Source organism: Mauremys mutica, chromosome 8 (assembly GCF_020497125.1).
Source record: "Mauremys mutica isolate MM-2020 ecotype Southern chromosome 8, ASM2049712v1, whole genome shotgun sequence".
Lineage (NCBI taxonomy): Eukaryota > Metazoa > Chordata > Testudines > Geoemydidae > Mauremys > Mauremys mutica.
In genome coordinates, this window is record NC_059079.1 from 78,921,261 (window position 1) to 78,936,235 (window position 14,975).

Sequence of the window (14,975 nt, forward strand, 5' to 3'; positions counted from 1 at the left end):
GAAAACCACACTGCCCTGACAAAATGGGTGGCACTATTCGCAACATTGGTTCAAACCTGCTAAATGGCAATGATCATTTTTTTTCAAACTAGCACTGAAATGTTCTTCTGAAGTCTTTGCGTTATGTAACAAATGAATGAAGTATGGCAAAAGTTAAACATTTTTAAAGTGTTCAAGTATTACAATGCATTGCAAAAACAAAGAATACATATTTGTTACACTTTTCTGTGTATGTATTTGCTATTTTGAAAATATTTATATAGCATACAAAGACAAGCTTATTGAGAAATACAGCCTGTTTTTTTATTCTGTAACTGAAAAATGTTGGCTTATTTTTTCACGCAAAAGCAATGAATGGTAAGTAATACATGATAAATACACAATAAATGTATAGATATGATGGTAAAACATCATCCTAATGATTTCATTTAATTATCCTGAAATGCATTCTATTTAATATTCACTACTCAAAAGCCAATTTAAAAGCGAAAGAGGTGATGGGACTTATTCAGAAGGACGGACTGTCATTCATTGCAATAGTTATCTAATATACAGAAGTTAATAAAGCAGATTAATCTACAAGTCCCTTTAAGCCATCACTGAGTTTAGAACAACTGCCTCTTTGACCTTTAACCCTCCTGCTGTGCACCAGTAGCAGGTGCCAGCTGCACTAAAATTATGGCTGACGTGTTTTAACGCAAAGTCTTTTCTTACTTTGCTTCTGACCAGCAGCTGACCCTGCAGGAGTGATTGTTTCATGTGCTGGCCTAAAGGCTACATAAACCAGTAACTGATAAACAAAAGCATACATACACCAGCTGCCTAGCCTTAGGGTACACATCCTACACTGACACCTCTAGCAGTTTATCCTGCAAGCCAAATTATGGCTTTTTGTTTCCATACATGCATTCTGTACAATACTTGTTACTTCATGGAACTAAACTTCCATCCAGCCCAAGACCTGCCTGTGTTAACTTTGTCTCGATCTGAATGATTAGGAAGATATTCTCATTTTGATTTAGCACCTTTAATAAGAGCGTGCAATCTTCGGGTACATAGATAATAAAACTTAATTATGTAGTTTAGTGTTAAAATTCTTAAAATCAAATGCTTTAATTCATATCTAATATTGAATCAAGGCATAGCACTAAACAAAACAGCACCAGAAAGAGGACTAGGCTCCTGTGTATTTTTCTAATTTCATAATTAACAGCACTCCAGTGTAGTGATAACTGGATGGTTAGCATTACATTTTATATTGAAGTTACTGATGCATCTACATATATGCAGTTAGAGCTAGGTATAAAGCAAACAAAACCATATTTTTCATTAAGATGAGATGGCTCTGACATAGTTATCTTACTGATACAAATTACACAAGCACAAAAACAATCCGAATAATGATTAAATGCAGTTATGTACATGGAAGACTACTAGTGTACATGTTAACATATTTAAATGGTTTTCCTTCATTAAAAAAATTATATATGATATTAAACCATCAATCAAAGCTGAAACACTAGAGTCTAAATGTATTGTCACTGGTTAAAATAAATGACTTTGAGACTGAATTTTGGCTCGCTCAATATGGTGTCTTTTCTGTTGCTTAGCCACCCAAGTCTCTGCTGGCTTGGGCTACATCTGGTATATTTCCATCCCTTTCAATTAATAAAGCAAGTTATGATACTATTGGATCACAGTTTTAAGCTGTGCTAAGAGGCTGAAAACAGATGTCCTTGTGAAAATCTCTCATTGTTGTATCAAGTCATTTAGGGCTCAATTCTGCCAGCCTTATTCCAGCAAAGCATTTAAGCATATGCTTAACTTTAAACACAGAAACAGTTTCACTACAGTGGGACTATTCAGGCACTTAACATTAAGCACATGCTTAAATACTTGACTGGATTGGGGTGCGAAAGTGCTCAGCACTTTTCAGAACTGAACCCTCTGAGTATTATTCTATTTCCTTTTAATTACATATGCATACGCTGGAGTCTCCCCAGGGATTTTTCTGCATGGTCCAAAGAGTATGTGTTATAAATCTCCTCAATGTTTTTATTTTGTTTAGTGTGAGTGGCTCCACACTGGCTATATACTTTATTGAAGTCTACGGGAAAAACAAATACCACATAATTAAATGTATTAAAAGAAGGAAAATGGCAATTTGGAAGGCACTTTTGATTTTAATAATATCCAGATCTGCCTTTAGTTACAACTAGATATTGCATTCTTTACTTTCCTGTCCTAAGCTGTTGCTCAATGTAGCTTTACTGTTTATGTTATTTAGATTTTTTTTAGTTACCTAATCAAAGCTCTGAGCACCTGTGCAACATTAAAACATATAAAATTAAACACCATGACCCATATAATCTACCCATCATACAACAGTAGTCCTCCTCCATCAACAGGACTGGCTCTAGGCACAAGCAAACAAAGCACGTGCTTGGGGCGGCACAATTCCGGGGGTAGCATTCCTTTTTTTTTTTTCCCCCTTCGGCAGTTGTGCTCTTGGAGTTTTTTCTTCTTTTTTTGCTTGGGGCTGCAAAAAACCTAGAACCAGCCCTGCCCATCAACTGCCCCAAATACCTCAAAACACCCTTCAAAGAAAAGCCCAAGAAAACAGATGAGCATTAAAACGTGCCTGAAATCCAGCTCTGTTGAACAATTACCACATCCTACTTTAGAGACGGCCATATTTCTGTGGTGGGGAAAGTGACTCTGATATATTCTTTACTCACCTTACAGGGTTGTGAGAATTAATTCATTAGTGTTTGTAAATGTCTTTAAGATCTTTGGGGGAAAGTGGCTATAAAAGTAGACAATCGCAAAGGTCAAATGCAGATGATGCCTGAACATTCTCAGATGGGACTAGCATGCTACCTTCAGAACAATTTTACAGGACGGGCATAATTTAAAATACAAATATTTCTAGTTTATAAACCAAAGAACAGCTCTTCCACTGATAAGCTAAGAGGTTGAGCAAAAGACACCAACACCTCAAAACATGAATGTTAAGTTGTCGTTTATGGCACTATACCTGGTCTTGAGTCCCTAGCTCATATTTGTGCTTTTAGGCTCCCATCTACTTATTTAAAAATAATGTTGCTATGTGACAGACCAAAGAAAACAGAAAGGGAAGTGGTGTCCCCTTTAATCACAAGGCCACACTTCTTCTCTAGGCTAAAGAAAAAGGATTGGTCCCTCCGTGATTATGGCAACACATATATTTAGTGAATTATAGTCAATGACTGAATCACCTGAATTCATGGTGCACAACCACTCACTGAGAATTTTATAAGGGAAGATTTGTTGTGAAATATTTCATGGCCAGTTTGGAATCAGAAATCTACACTCAAGATATCCCTTCTATGCTTCTAAACTCAGGGCTGGTGGAAGGAAGTTTTGTGCCCTAGGCGAAACTTCCACCTTGCACCCCCCACTCCGTGGCAGCTAACCACGCCCACCTGCCCCTCCCATCAGAGGAGTCCCCCCCGCGACAGCTAACCACACCCACCTGCCCCTCCCAACAGAGGAGCCCCTTCCGTGGCAGCTAACCCCACCCACCCCCACCTGGGGAGCCCCCCCTGCAGCAGCTACCCCCCTGCAGCTAACCCCGCCCGGGGAGCCCCCCTCCACGGCAGCTAACCCTGCCCGGGGTGCCCCACCCACTCTGCGGCAGCTAACCCTGCCTAGGGAGCCCCCCACACTCTGCGGCAGCTAACCCCGCCCAGGTAGCCCCTCTCCATGGACGCTAACCCCGCCCCCTCCACGGCAGCTAACACCGCCCCCCCGCGGCAGCTAACACTGCCCGCCGTGGCAGCTAACCTCCGCTGAGCATGCCAGCGCTGCTCTAATCCTCCTCCCCTCCCAGGCTTGCGGTGCCAATTGGAGGAGAATTAGAGCAGGGGCTGTGTGCTCAGCGGAGGAGGCAGAGTGGAGGTGATCTGGGGTGGGGAGCGGTTCTCCTGTGCGCCCCCCCACCCCGTTACTGCGGGCGGCCCTCCCCACCCCCCCCGCCCCAGCTCACCTCCACTCCACCTCCTCGCCTGAGCAGGCTTTTAGGTGCCCTCAACCACTAGGCACCCTAGGCGGTCGCCCTAGTTTGCCTAGTGGTTGCGCCGGCCCTGTCTAAACTGGATACATGAACAATGAGACTTCTCCAACACAATGTCATGGCTAATTATATGCAACAAAATGAGGTGAAGCCATAAGATAAAAGACATCTTTCTCTTTTTAAGTATGGGAAGATGTTCATTAAAGAGGGACTTCACAAGCAACCAATCGTTTGCTTTGCCAGTGACTCCCCTGGCTTTTTCAATTTCTTCACACTCGCTTTTCAGTAAGAATTTCCCCCCTTCCTGCCCAGCCTTCTCTCCTACAGTGAACCAGTAGTAAAGTGGTCAACTTGGATTCATGACAACACTGTTACCCCAAAAATGACTTTGGATTGTGCAATTTCAGCTGTCTGACTGCACAGCTAAGCACAAAAGGATGCGAGACAGATGTCGTTTGCCTAAACACAAATATGTGTGGTCTTTTTTGTGTGTGCTAATTATGAAAAACATCAGACAGAAACATTAACACATTTTATTAATGACATATTTTAGAGTGTTCCCAAGTGAGACAGGTCTACTCTAAATCCTCATGTAAATTCAGAGCATATATTAAGTATGCTGTTGCTTCTCCTGCTGCTTACTACAATGAAATGGAATCAGAATTTTAAGTATGAAAAATGTACCATACAGTATGTCAAAATGCTTAACAATACCACTTCAATCTAAGCACAGGAAACAACAACAAAAAGGCAGCTGATTTCCTTTTTGTTGTAATTCACTTTGGGATACATGGCATGAAAAGCACTATAGAAAAGTAATTTTAATTGACTGACTGACTGACTGCAGAAAAGAATGAATGTGGTTTCCATTTATGTCTCTGCTGAAGCATGATCCCTATAGTTCATGTCAGCTATTCAAAATCTGTAGTTAAATGCAATTGGTTTAAAAAATATAGAAAGACATGTTGGCTTTTTTAGCCTTGGCTTGAACCAAAGAGCTGCATAGCACATAAAAACATGAAGCTATTTGTTTCAAAGAAGCTGTGTTACCATTACATAAGACTGGAACTCTTTAGAGTGACATTAGCTAAGAATGTAAAATTAAAATCACATCAGTAATACTGCCTCTTAGAATGGGCTCATTCTGGGTATGTGGAAGGTGTTGTTTCCGCAGCTCTTGCAATTATGCTGCTAACGGCAACTCCAATAAGGATGTTCATTCTACACAATTTTATTTTATTCTATTAATCTAGCAGACAGGACCAGCTACACTAAACAGACACAACTCTTAAAACCCCACTGCTCTCCCTCCAAGCACACTAACTCAACTGCCTATCCCCCTGGGATTTTCCACTCTAAGGCATAACTAAATGAATACCTATCAACAGATTGCAGTTAATGCAAATATTTTAATATTTCTGTTAATCCTAAATAATCTGCACATTTTTTTTTACCCTTGAGGCACTAGCAGATTGGTGCCCCCTGCTATCCATTACTAAACATTCAATCTCATATGCACTCTTTTTTTCAAGCTTTTACTGTGATTATGTCACTTGTGGAATTTTATTTAATAGAGGCATATTTTCTGTTCTATGCTAAGCACAAGGCAATGTATGTAATGTCACTGATAACACCTGTCACAAACTCTTCTAACAGGCTGTCAATGACATAAGTCACACAATGATGAAGTTAACTTTTTAAAAATGAGATTAGGCTGCATCCTGCTTTGATAATCCTCTTTCTTACTGAGAGAAAAATATCAGGACACAAAATAAGAGGCTGTATGTGCATAGAGATAGTATTAATATGTGCCTCGCTGCCATAACACCTCTATTATTTTCCTTGTGAAGCCTGTTATATCATCACCAATAATAACCCTTTGAACTTGTATTGCATCTTTCCTCAGAGGACCTTAAAGTGATTTGTAGGGAAATATCATCAATCCCATTTTATGGATGAGAAAACTGAGGTACATTTAAATTTGTCTGATACAAAAAGAAAATCATTTGATCAAGATATTCTAGTTTCATAGCTTGTTAAACAACTTTAGATGAGATACGCTTCATGATCCACTAGAAACTTTTAAATATCTAATTATGATTCCAGAGATTCAACCTGAAAAAATGATCTAACTAGTAAATAATTACAGTATCATTGCATCAGTTTAGTTTAAAGAGCTGACAAACCTCTCTAAACTCAAAGCACAATTAGTCATTAGGGTCTAGTTTTTCAGCACTGTTAAGCAATTTGTAACCCATTCCTTTTAATAGGGTTATGCATTACTTAACCGACACAGATGTCTTGAAAACTGAGACCTCTAGTTATGAAGCAGCAACCTTGTTCATTAGCCTCCATGATAGTCAAATCATCTATAAAACCAGTGTTTAATGGCCAGCCGATGAATAATCAATGGCTCACTTTTCATCTGAGTGTGAAAATGAGAATAATCTAATATCTTGTCCCTCTGGTAAGATGCAAGGCCTTGAGTTCCGTTTCTATTCAGGGCTGATTTATAACCCAATGGAAACCTGATGTAAACATATGATCAATGAGTCCCATCACTGCTAATAATAACCCCCAACCGGCCCACTCCCTCATCTCAAAAGCCATCCCTTTAGGCTATTAGCTCCGGCCAGCTAATCCTCTCTACTATTCCTGCCTGCTGCTTTTACCTTGGCCATCCGTTCAGTCCAGCAGACTCAGAAGTAATTTTATACGCTGCAGAGAGCGGGTGGAATTGATTTTTCACTCAGCACTCAGTTCCCATCTGAATAATTATCAATTTTACTGCCTCATAAAGGGAAGAGTCAAAATTTCAAATCAATTCAAAAGAGCTTCTGAGACTACAGAAACCATGCATGAGAATAAAGGTCAAAGTTGTCAGTGACCTCGGGAGATGATGTCAGATATTAGTACACTGAATAGTTGACATCAGAGGCACTCAATATGATATGACTAGTGCTAATGCAAATCATATTTATGCTGACTACTGGAGACCAGTCATTAATATTTAAAAGAGTATCTGAAAGCCTGCATTCAAAATAAATATAATGTATTCCACAGATTATGAAGTTAATAAAGATTGATCACTGCTTAGTCTTATGCTATAAATTGAAAGATTACCGAGTATTATTAATAACACACAAAATATTACATTAAGGTTGTAACAAAAGCAACAAATGTGTGGAAATTTAAAGTCAAGGCTGTCATTCTGTCCTTTACACTCCCATCACTGTGCTCATGTTACAGTACTGCCCACTACGACATATGCAAATATGGAATCCATTGCCAGATTCCATAGAACTTGCCAGGGTAAGAGTACTGTGAGACATGACAATGGCATCATGTCATATCTCAACAGTGCCAGTGATAAATGTCTCAAATATACTCACAATATGTTACGTGCCAGGTATAGTGGGCATGCTTAAAAAAAAGCCAGCATTTGCCAAGCTCATCCTCTAAATTAGAATAGTAAATAACAATTGCCACACAGTTACCCCAGTTATCACATGACAATTTTTTTTAAATGGCAACCAACATATTTGCTACCTAAGAACGAAGACAAAGGTCATTGTAACGTGGTGTTTTGTGGACATCCTCTGTTTTCTTTAAAAGCCCCAACAATTCTGTTGTTGTGAAACTGTGTCAGTGAAACTGTATTGGGTGTTTTGGGACCCCATGGATCCTTGCAGTGTAGTAGTTCTAGGTACTAAAAAAAGCCATATGAAATTTTAAGATTAAACTAATTAGTCCGATACCCTGCACCTGCCTAACCACCACATAACCTTAATATTTCTGGACCATAATGTACACTACTGGGAGAAAAAGTCCTTCCTGACTACTGCAGTAGTCAGTTTCTTCCCTAAAGTGTGATATTTGATTACTCTTATATTTGACTTTGACACAAAAACCCCAAATAAAATGTTACTTACCACACAAATAAAATATTGTAGCACAATATCAAACACATCTAACTAGAAAAATGTGCTGATTTAAAATACTACAATGTTCTTGCTCTACCTCAAATATTTTAGAGATACTCCCTCCCTTTTTTAAAAAAATAACAGTGGGGGATTATTTATAAAATGAGTATAATGATGAATATTGCATTTCATCAGCCTATGAGCTAAAGTGAAACACTGTAAAAGAAGTTATCCTAAAAGGTGAGTACAATAGTCAGGTCATCAGCATGACAAAAAATATCTTCACAATACTGCAATAATATTGGCGTGAAAACAATTCTGAAATTAATTGGGGTGCAAATATATCAATTTAGAGAGCCCAAGCCTGTTAGTAAATAATTGGAGTTATCATAATCTAAATTACTTCAAGATGATAAAAATAAATAGGGAAAAGCTTTGTTCACAAATTTAATAATACCTCATAGGAAAGTTGAGCAGTGCCTAAGTTTACCTGCTGTAGTACTTCAGGGTTCTGTTGCATGAAGTGCAGTAATCTTTGTCCATCCTGTGATATTTCTCTACATCTTACTGGTTTTTTGCCTTCCTTTGCTATGTGCTTGAAGAGGTAGGTAACAACGTAGTCTAAACTAGCACAACAGCTGGAGGAGACAATTGTATCTGCATAAGCAATGAAAGAAATAGTTTTGTAATCGCTTTTGTAATAAAACAAAACAATTATTACGAATAACTTGCAGGAGTGAAGAAAATAATACACACAAGGCAAGCCTGGAAGTTTATTTTAGGTATCAGGTTAAATGATACTTAATTTTACTACTTGTTCTTTTGCTTTTAAGATTTCTTGGTATTAAGCAGATTATGGCCCCAATCCTGCAATTCACAACGGACAGTGAACTGCTGGGTTGATGAAAAGTCCTATAACCTTCATGGAGGTTGTGTGTGAGCACAGTGATTTATCCGCACATTGTAAATTGCAGAATCAGGACCTTACTTTTACTGATATGAAATTATATATTCAGCAGACTTCAGATTTTTGGAAACTAAGACTGTTTGTTTATAGCCTTGTGACAAAGTTTAAAAATTCAGTTTAAAGAGACACTGTGAATATTTAAAGTAACCTTTTCAACCTCTTGACTGCTGCTGAGCATCTCAGATGCGTACAAGTGAAGGTTTGTATTCACAAATGTACTAGTAGCATCCGCCCCAAATATTATGTATTATTTTCTAGTATACAAACGTGTGCCAGATATTTTACAGGACACACCTAAGTGGCGCTTCCCTGTCCCTCAGAGGTTACAACCTGTACATTAGATGCCAAACAATGAGTGAGGATCACAAACAGCAGAAAGGAGAAGAGTTACAGCAAAATATCAATTGGTTACCTATTTTAAGGCGTGATGGTTCAATTACCTTTTTTAAAAAAATAAAGAAGATAATATCATAGAAATGATGGTAACTGACTAATGTTCCATTGTTTTCCCTGGAATGTAAAGGCATGACAGCAAAGCAGGATATGTTGGAAGCAGGAGCAACAGCAACCTCATATCTTTACTTATTCTATCTATAACTAAGGTAACACATTGGGAGATTAAAAGCTTAAACCTATTTGAAAGTAACTATGTATGTATGTCTGATTTATGTAAGTTATTTTGTTGCTAGGTGTTGCCTGCTGGGCTGCTGCTGTGAAAGTGGATTCTGTTTGTTTACATGCATCAGTGTGGTGAGAACAGTATGCTGGCCCTTTTTAATCTGTGCAGTCTCCTTTTCTTCCTTCTAACCGTACTGGTACAGAATAGGTCGCACTCACCCTTATTTTTTTCTTAGTCTGACAGCTGACATTTTTCCTGGCCCTAAGCACACTGGCTGCAGTTTAAACCCTCAATCGCTAGTCTCAGCTGTAGTTTCCCTACCAATTCTAATAATAGGTTCTAATTAGAGTCCCACTTTAACCAACTGTTGGTTCCTCATGATCCTAGCACTAGTCAAAGTTCTCTGTGAACACAGAATTGTTTAATTTCCTCATTTGCTGGATGCAGGTTTCAGTCACAACTGATGTTCTCTGCAGGTGCAAACATCACATTCAAATGAGCTCACCAGCATTTAGGGATCCATCCTGCTCCTGCTGAGTTGAGTGGGAACAAGACTAGGTCACTTACAGCTCATAGTGCTTACTTAGATGGGCTTCTAGAGTAGGGGTGCGTGGGAGCTGGAGAAGGAATTAAACTGTTAAAATGCTCATTTGGAAGGGAAAGGGATTAGAAGGATCCAATTAAATGTATCTTGAGTTCTTTGAACTATGCTAATTTGGAGGCTTGCCAACCTTGCAGTGTTCATTTAAATATATCCCTCTAGTCTCTGGAATACTTTGATCTGTGTCAATTTAACTCTTTAACCTCTGTGTATCATGTTGTTTTTAACTTTCCTTTCTCTAAATACCAGTATTACATATTTTTCAAAGTTACATTCTTCTGAGGTCTTTGGAAATATTTGACAACACAGTCACAACTGACCTCACAAGACTATGTCTACACAACGAGCTAGGGGTGTGATTCCCAGCTTGCGGACTCATACGTGCATTACCTCTCATTGGGCTACCATGAGTATCTATAGCAGCACAGCTGTGGCAGCACAGGTAGCGGCAGCACAAGTATGTACCCACCGATTTCATGCAGGTTTATATTCAGCCCAGCTAGTCTGTGCTGGCACTTCCACGACCCATGTTATCACAATTACATCATCGAGCCAGTGTGAGCACGTGTAGGCGAGCTGGAAATCACACCCTAGCTTGTAGTGTAGACGTTGCCTATGACATGATCCTGAAAGGCATTAAGCTCTCCCAGGAGGTGCTGTGCTTCCTTTCCAAGGGTTTTCAGTGGGAGCTGTGGGTGTTCCAACACCTCACAGGAGTGCTTCATACCTTGCAGAAGCAAGCAAGCCCAATTGTCTTAATCCCACTCCACTAAAATCAGTTGATGTTTTGTCATTGAATTCAACTAGTGCAGGCTGCTGGGAAGATGTGCCTGAGTAAAGACTGCAGGAACAGGCCCTTACTGTTTTCTCTACTAAAAACAGTTTTGCATGTAAACGAGAGATACAACTGATGGCTGAATTGAAGCAACATCAATAACGGTAATGTATTTGAAAATACAAATTCCATAGGATGGCTTTGTTGTACTTCTACACCAGTGATTTAACTCCATTTGGTTTTAAATTGAATAAAACAAAGTAAATCATTAACATCCGTTTATAAAATGGCAGTGACCCTGAACATGCTCATACTGTGCAAGTAGATATTTTACATTCTACAGTAAGTGATCTTAGCAGGACAGTGCACAGGTCTATCTTATCACCGGCTCATAAGGATCTGATACAAGTGTTAAGGGCTACTTATATTTTCCCCATAACGATATATCAAATATGCTTTTCAGCGCTCATTTTTCCTTCTGACTGCAAGGGCATCACAGAGGTGAAGGTCACGCAAGCCCCTCAAACTGATTTTTCTGGGTGTGCAGAGCCTTGTGTTGAAGCTGGCTGAAGTTCTTATTGAAACTCACACAAGATAGATAAACTTATTTCCTCCATAGATATGCTTAAGAAAAAGCTACAATTTCTGGGCTGGAGGTAGAAGGGAAAGATGGAAAAGGTAGAGAAAGGATCACATGGGAAAACTGAGAGGCAGGCCTTGATAAATAGGAAAAGCCAAGGTGATTGCCTGAGCACTCAGACCAGTTACTTATTTATATCAGCCTTAAGGTGGCTGACATTATTGAAAAAAACAACTTGAAGAGGCCTTTTGGCTTTAACATTAACATTCGGTGAATGGTGCCAACAGATGTAAAGAGCATTATTTTTAAATGGCTTGCTAACATTGTTGAGCATGCCATAATTTAAGAGATTTTTTTGTTTCTAAGATAAAGGTAAATGGGACAGACTTGAGTTAAGTGGCATTTCTCTGTCCATCCATTTTGTACACTACAATGGCAGCATTATCTGCCTTTGTGGGTAAACCAGGAAAGTAAACAGATTTAAGCAACTTAACATCTAAATTAGAAAGCAAGGCATAGAAAATGTTATATTTTTCTTTTTCTCAATGAATGGCATAATTACACTATTAATCATAGGAGAATTAGAAAAGCTTCACATAGAGCTTAGTGACAACATGCCAGGCAGGCTACATTAAAAGGTTCCAATCCACTGAGTCAGCTGTGAAAAAGCCAGGTAAACACTTTAGAAGAGAACTGTTGGAGTGTTTATCCTTGCAATAAAAGCCTAGATGAGGGCTTCCATTACAGCTGATTTACAGCCAGGGGCCTCCAAAGGAATAAATATCATTTCACAGTATATTATCAAGTGTGAAATCATGATGCATGCAGAGTGTCCACTCAGGGACAGAATGAACAGTGCTGAGAAATGAGGATTTGGGGCTTCTTTATTCTACAGCTAGAGCTACAGTACAAATCTCAAATGCTGAGCTTCCATGAACTAAGAGAAGTGAAAATATAAAGACAAACATTTCTCCTAGGGAGGGGGGAAAAAGTCATTTCCTGGGATTACATTTATTTAAGTAAAAGAGAGGTACTTCATTTTTATAATTATTTGTGAAGATGATTCATAAGTTCTAATGGTTTACAATACATTGTACCCTATCAGACTGCTTGTAGCCTTGACGCTGCTATTCTTCAAGATGCTTTTGCAGCACGGATATAATTAGGGTATGTCTACACTACGGGATTATTCCGAATTTACATAAACCGGTTTAGCAAAACAGATTGTATAAAATCGAGTGCGCGCGGCCACACTAAACACATTAAATCGGTGGTGTGCGTCCACGGTCCGAGGCTAGCGTCGATTTCTGGAGCGTTGCACTGTGGGTAGCTATTCCGTAGCTATCCCATAGTTCCCGCAGCCTCCCCCGCCCCTTGGAATTTCCGGGTTGAGATCCCAGTGCCTGATGGGGCAAAAATCATTGTCGCGGGTGGTTCTGTGTAAATGTCGTTAGTCACTCCTTCCTCTGGGAAAGCAACGGCAGACAAGCATTTCGTGCCTTTTTTCCCTGGATTGCCCTGGCAGATGCCATAGCATGGCAATCATGGAGCCTGTTTTGCCTGACCCTTTTGTGACTGTCACCGTATGTGTACTAGATAGCGCTCACAGAGGCGATTCAGCAGCGCTACACAGCAGCATGCTTTTGCTTTTGCATGACAGCAGAGATGGTTACCAGCCATACTGTACCATCTACCATACCATAAATTGGTAATAAGATGATCACTGCACCATTTGCTGCTGTCATAAGTGCCCCTGGCTGAGATCAGCCAGGGGCGCAAAAGCCAAAATTGGGAATGACTCCCTGAGTCAATCCCTCCTTTTTGGTATCTAAAAATAGAATCAGTCCTGCCTAGAATATGGGAAAGTGTACTAGAGAATCACTGTATCATAGAACCAGAGAGCACAGCTGCTCTGTGTCAGATCCCGCAGAAATTATGAGCTGTATGCTATTCACAGGGGGTGCTCCTGCAACAACCCCACCTGTTGATTCCGTTCTTCCCCCAGTCTTCCTGGGCTACCGTAGCATTGTCCCCCCACTTGTGTGATGAAGTAATAAAGAATGCAGGAATAAGACACAGTGACTTGTTAGTGAGAAATGAGTGGAAGGCAGCCTCCAGCTGCTATGATAGTCCAGACAGGACATTAAGCAGTGTGGAGGAGAGGAGCCCAGCATCCCGCTGCTAGTCCAGGGGCAATTGAATCTTTTCTTTACACATGAAGGGTGGGGGCTGATGGAGCTCAGCCCCCTGTTGCTATGATGAGGACGGTTACCAGCCATACTGCACCATCTACCAGGAAAAATTAGGGCCAGGCGCCCTTGATCGACCTCACGGATGCTAGTCGGCATGGTTACCAGTCCTTTTGCACTGCCCCATGTGCCAATGATGATGACAATGGATATCAGTCTTATTGCACCATCAGCCACCCATGGCGGGGGGGGAGCAAGGATGTTGGTGTTGAGTGCTGCAGCATCGTGTCTATCTGCAGCATTCAGTAAAGATAGGGTGACATGTAAAAGAGTCAAGAGAGGATTGTTTTCCCTTTCACTTCTGGGGGTGGGTGGGTGGGTGCGTAAATTGCCGAGCTATGCCCTGACCCACCGCGGACATTGTGTTTGACCCTAGAACCATTTGGAGCTCAGCCAAGAATGCAAATGCTTTTCGGAGACTGCAAGAACTGTGGGATAGCTTGAGTCCTCCAGTCCATGAGCGTCCATTTGATTCTTTGGCTTTCCGTTACGCTTGTCACGCAGCAGTGCGCTGAGTCCCTGCTATGGCGTCTGTCTGGAGATTTTTTAAAAATGATTTTGAATTTCGTCTTCTGTAACGGAGTGCTGATAGAACAGATTTGCCTGCCCTTACAGCAATCACATCCGCATGGTCCATGCTGGAGCTCTTTCTTTATTTTGATTTTTAACTGCATCGCCACACGTGCTGATCGGAGCTCCACGCTGGGCAAACAGGAAATATTCAAAAGTTCGCGGGGCTTTTCCTGTCTACCTGGCCACTGCATCCGAGTTCAGATTGCTGTCCAGAGCGGTCAGTGGTGCACTGTGGGATACCACCCGGAGGCCAATACCATCGATCTGTGGCCACACTAACCCTAATCCGATATGATAATACCGATACTAGCGCTACTCCTCTCGTTAGGGAGGAAACCGGTTTAAAGAGCCCTTTATATCGATATAAAGGGCCTCTTAGTGTGGACGGGTGTGGCGTTAAATCGGTTTTACGCTCCTTAAACTGGTTTAAACACGTAATGTAGACCAGGCTTAAGAGAGGGATCCAATTTATATCACTATTGTCCATTTTCAAAGGGCACAAGGCTATGTTGGAAGATGAACAAAAATGAAATAACTGTTTGCTTCACTGTCAAATAACATGTATTACTTCATATGCTGGGATTTTTCAAACCCAAATCCCAATGACACTTAATGGGATTTGGACACGTAACTC

At 40.4% G+C, this 14,975-nt stretch overlaps 1 protein-coding gene across 4 annotated transcripts in view; it reads right to left on the reverse strand.

The window, feature by feature from the left end:
• The window catches only part of RANBP17 (RAN binding protein 17), a 279,011-nt gene that overhangs the window by 32,986 nt on the left and 231,050 nt on the right, over nucleotides 1–14,975 (reverse strand). For all 4 annotated transcript variants that reach the window (XM_045027071.1, XM_045027073.1, XM_045027070.1 and 1 more), the window contains one exon: nucleotides 8,468–8,634. In XM_045027071.1, the coding sequence (XP_044883006.1) occupies nucleotides 8,468–8,634 (167 nt within the window). The remainder of the gene's footprint in view (nucleotides 1–8,467; nucleotides 8,635–14,975) is intronic.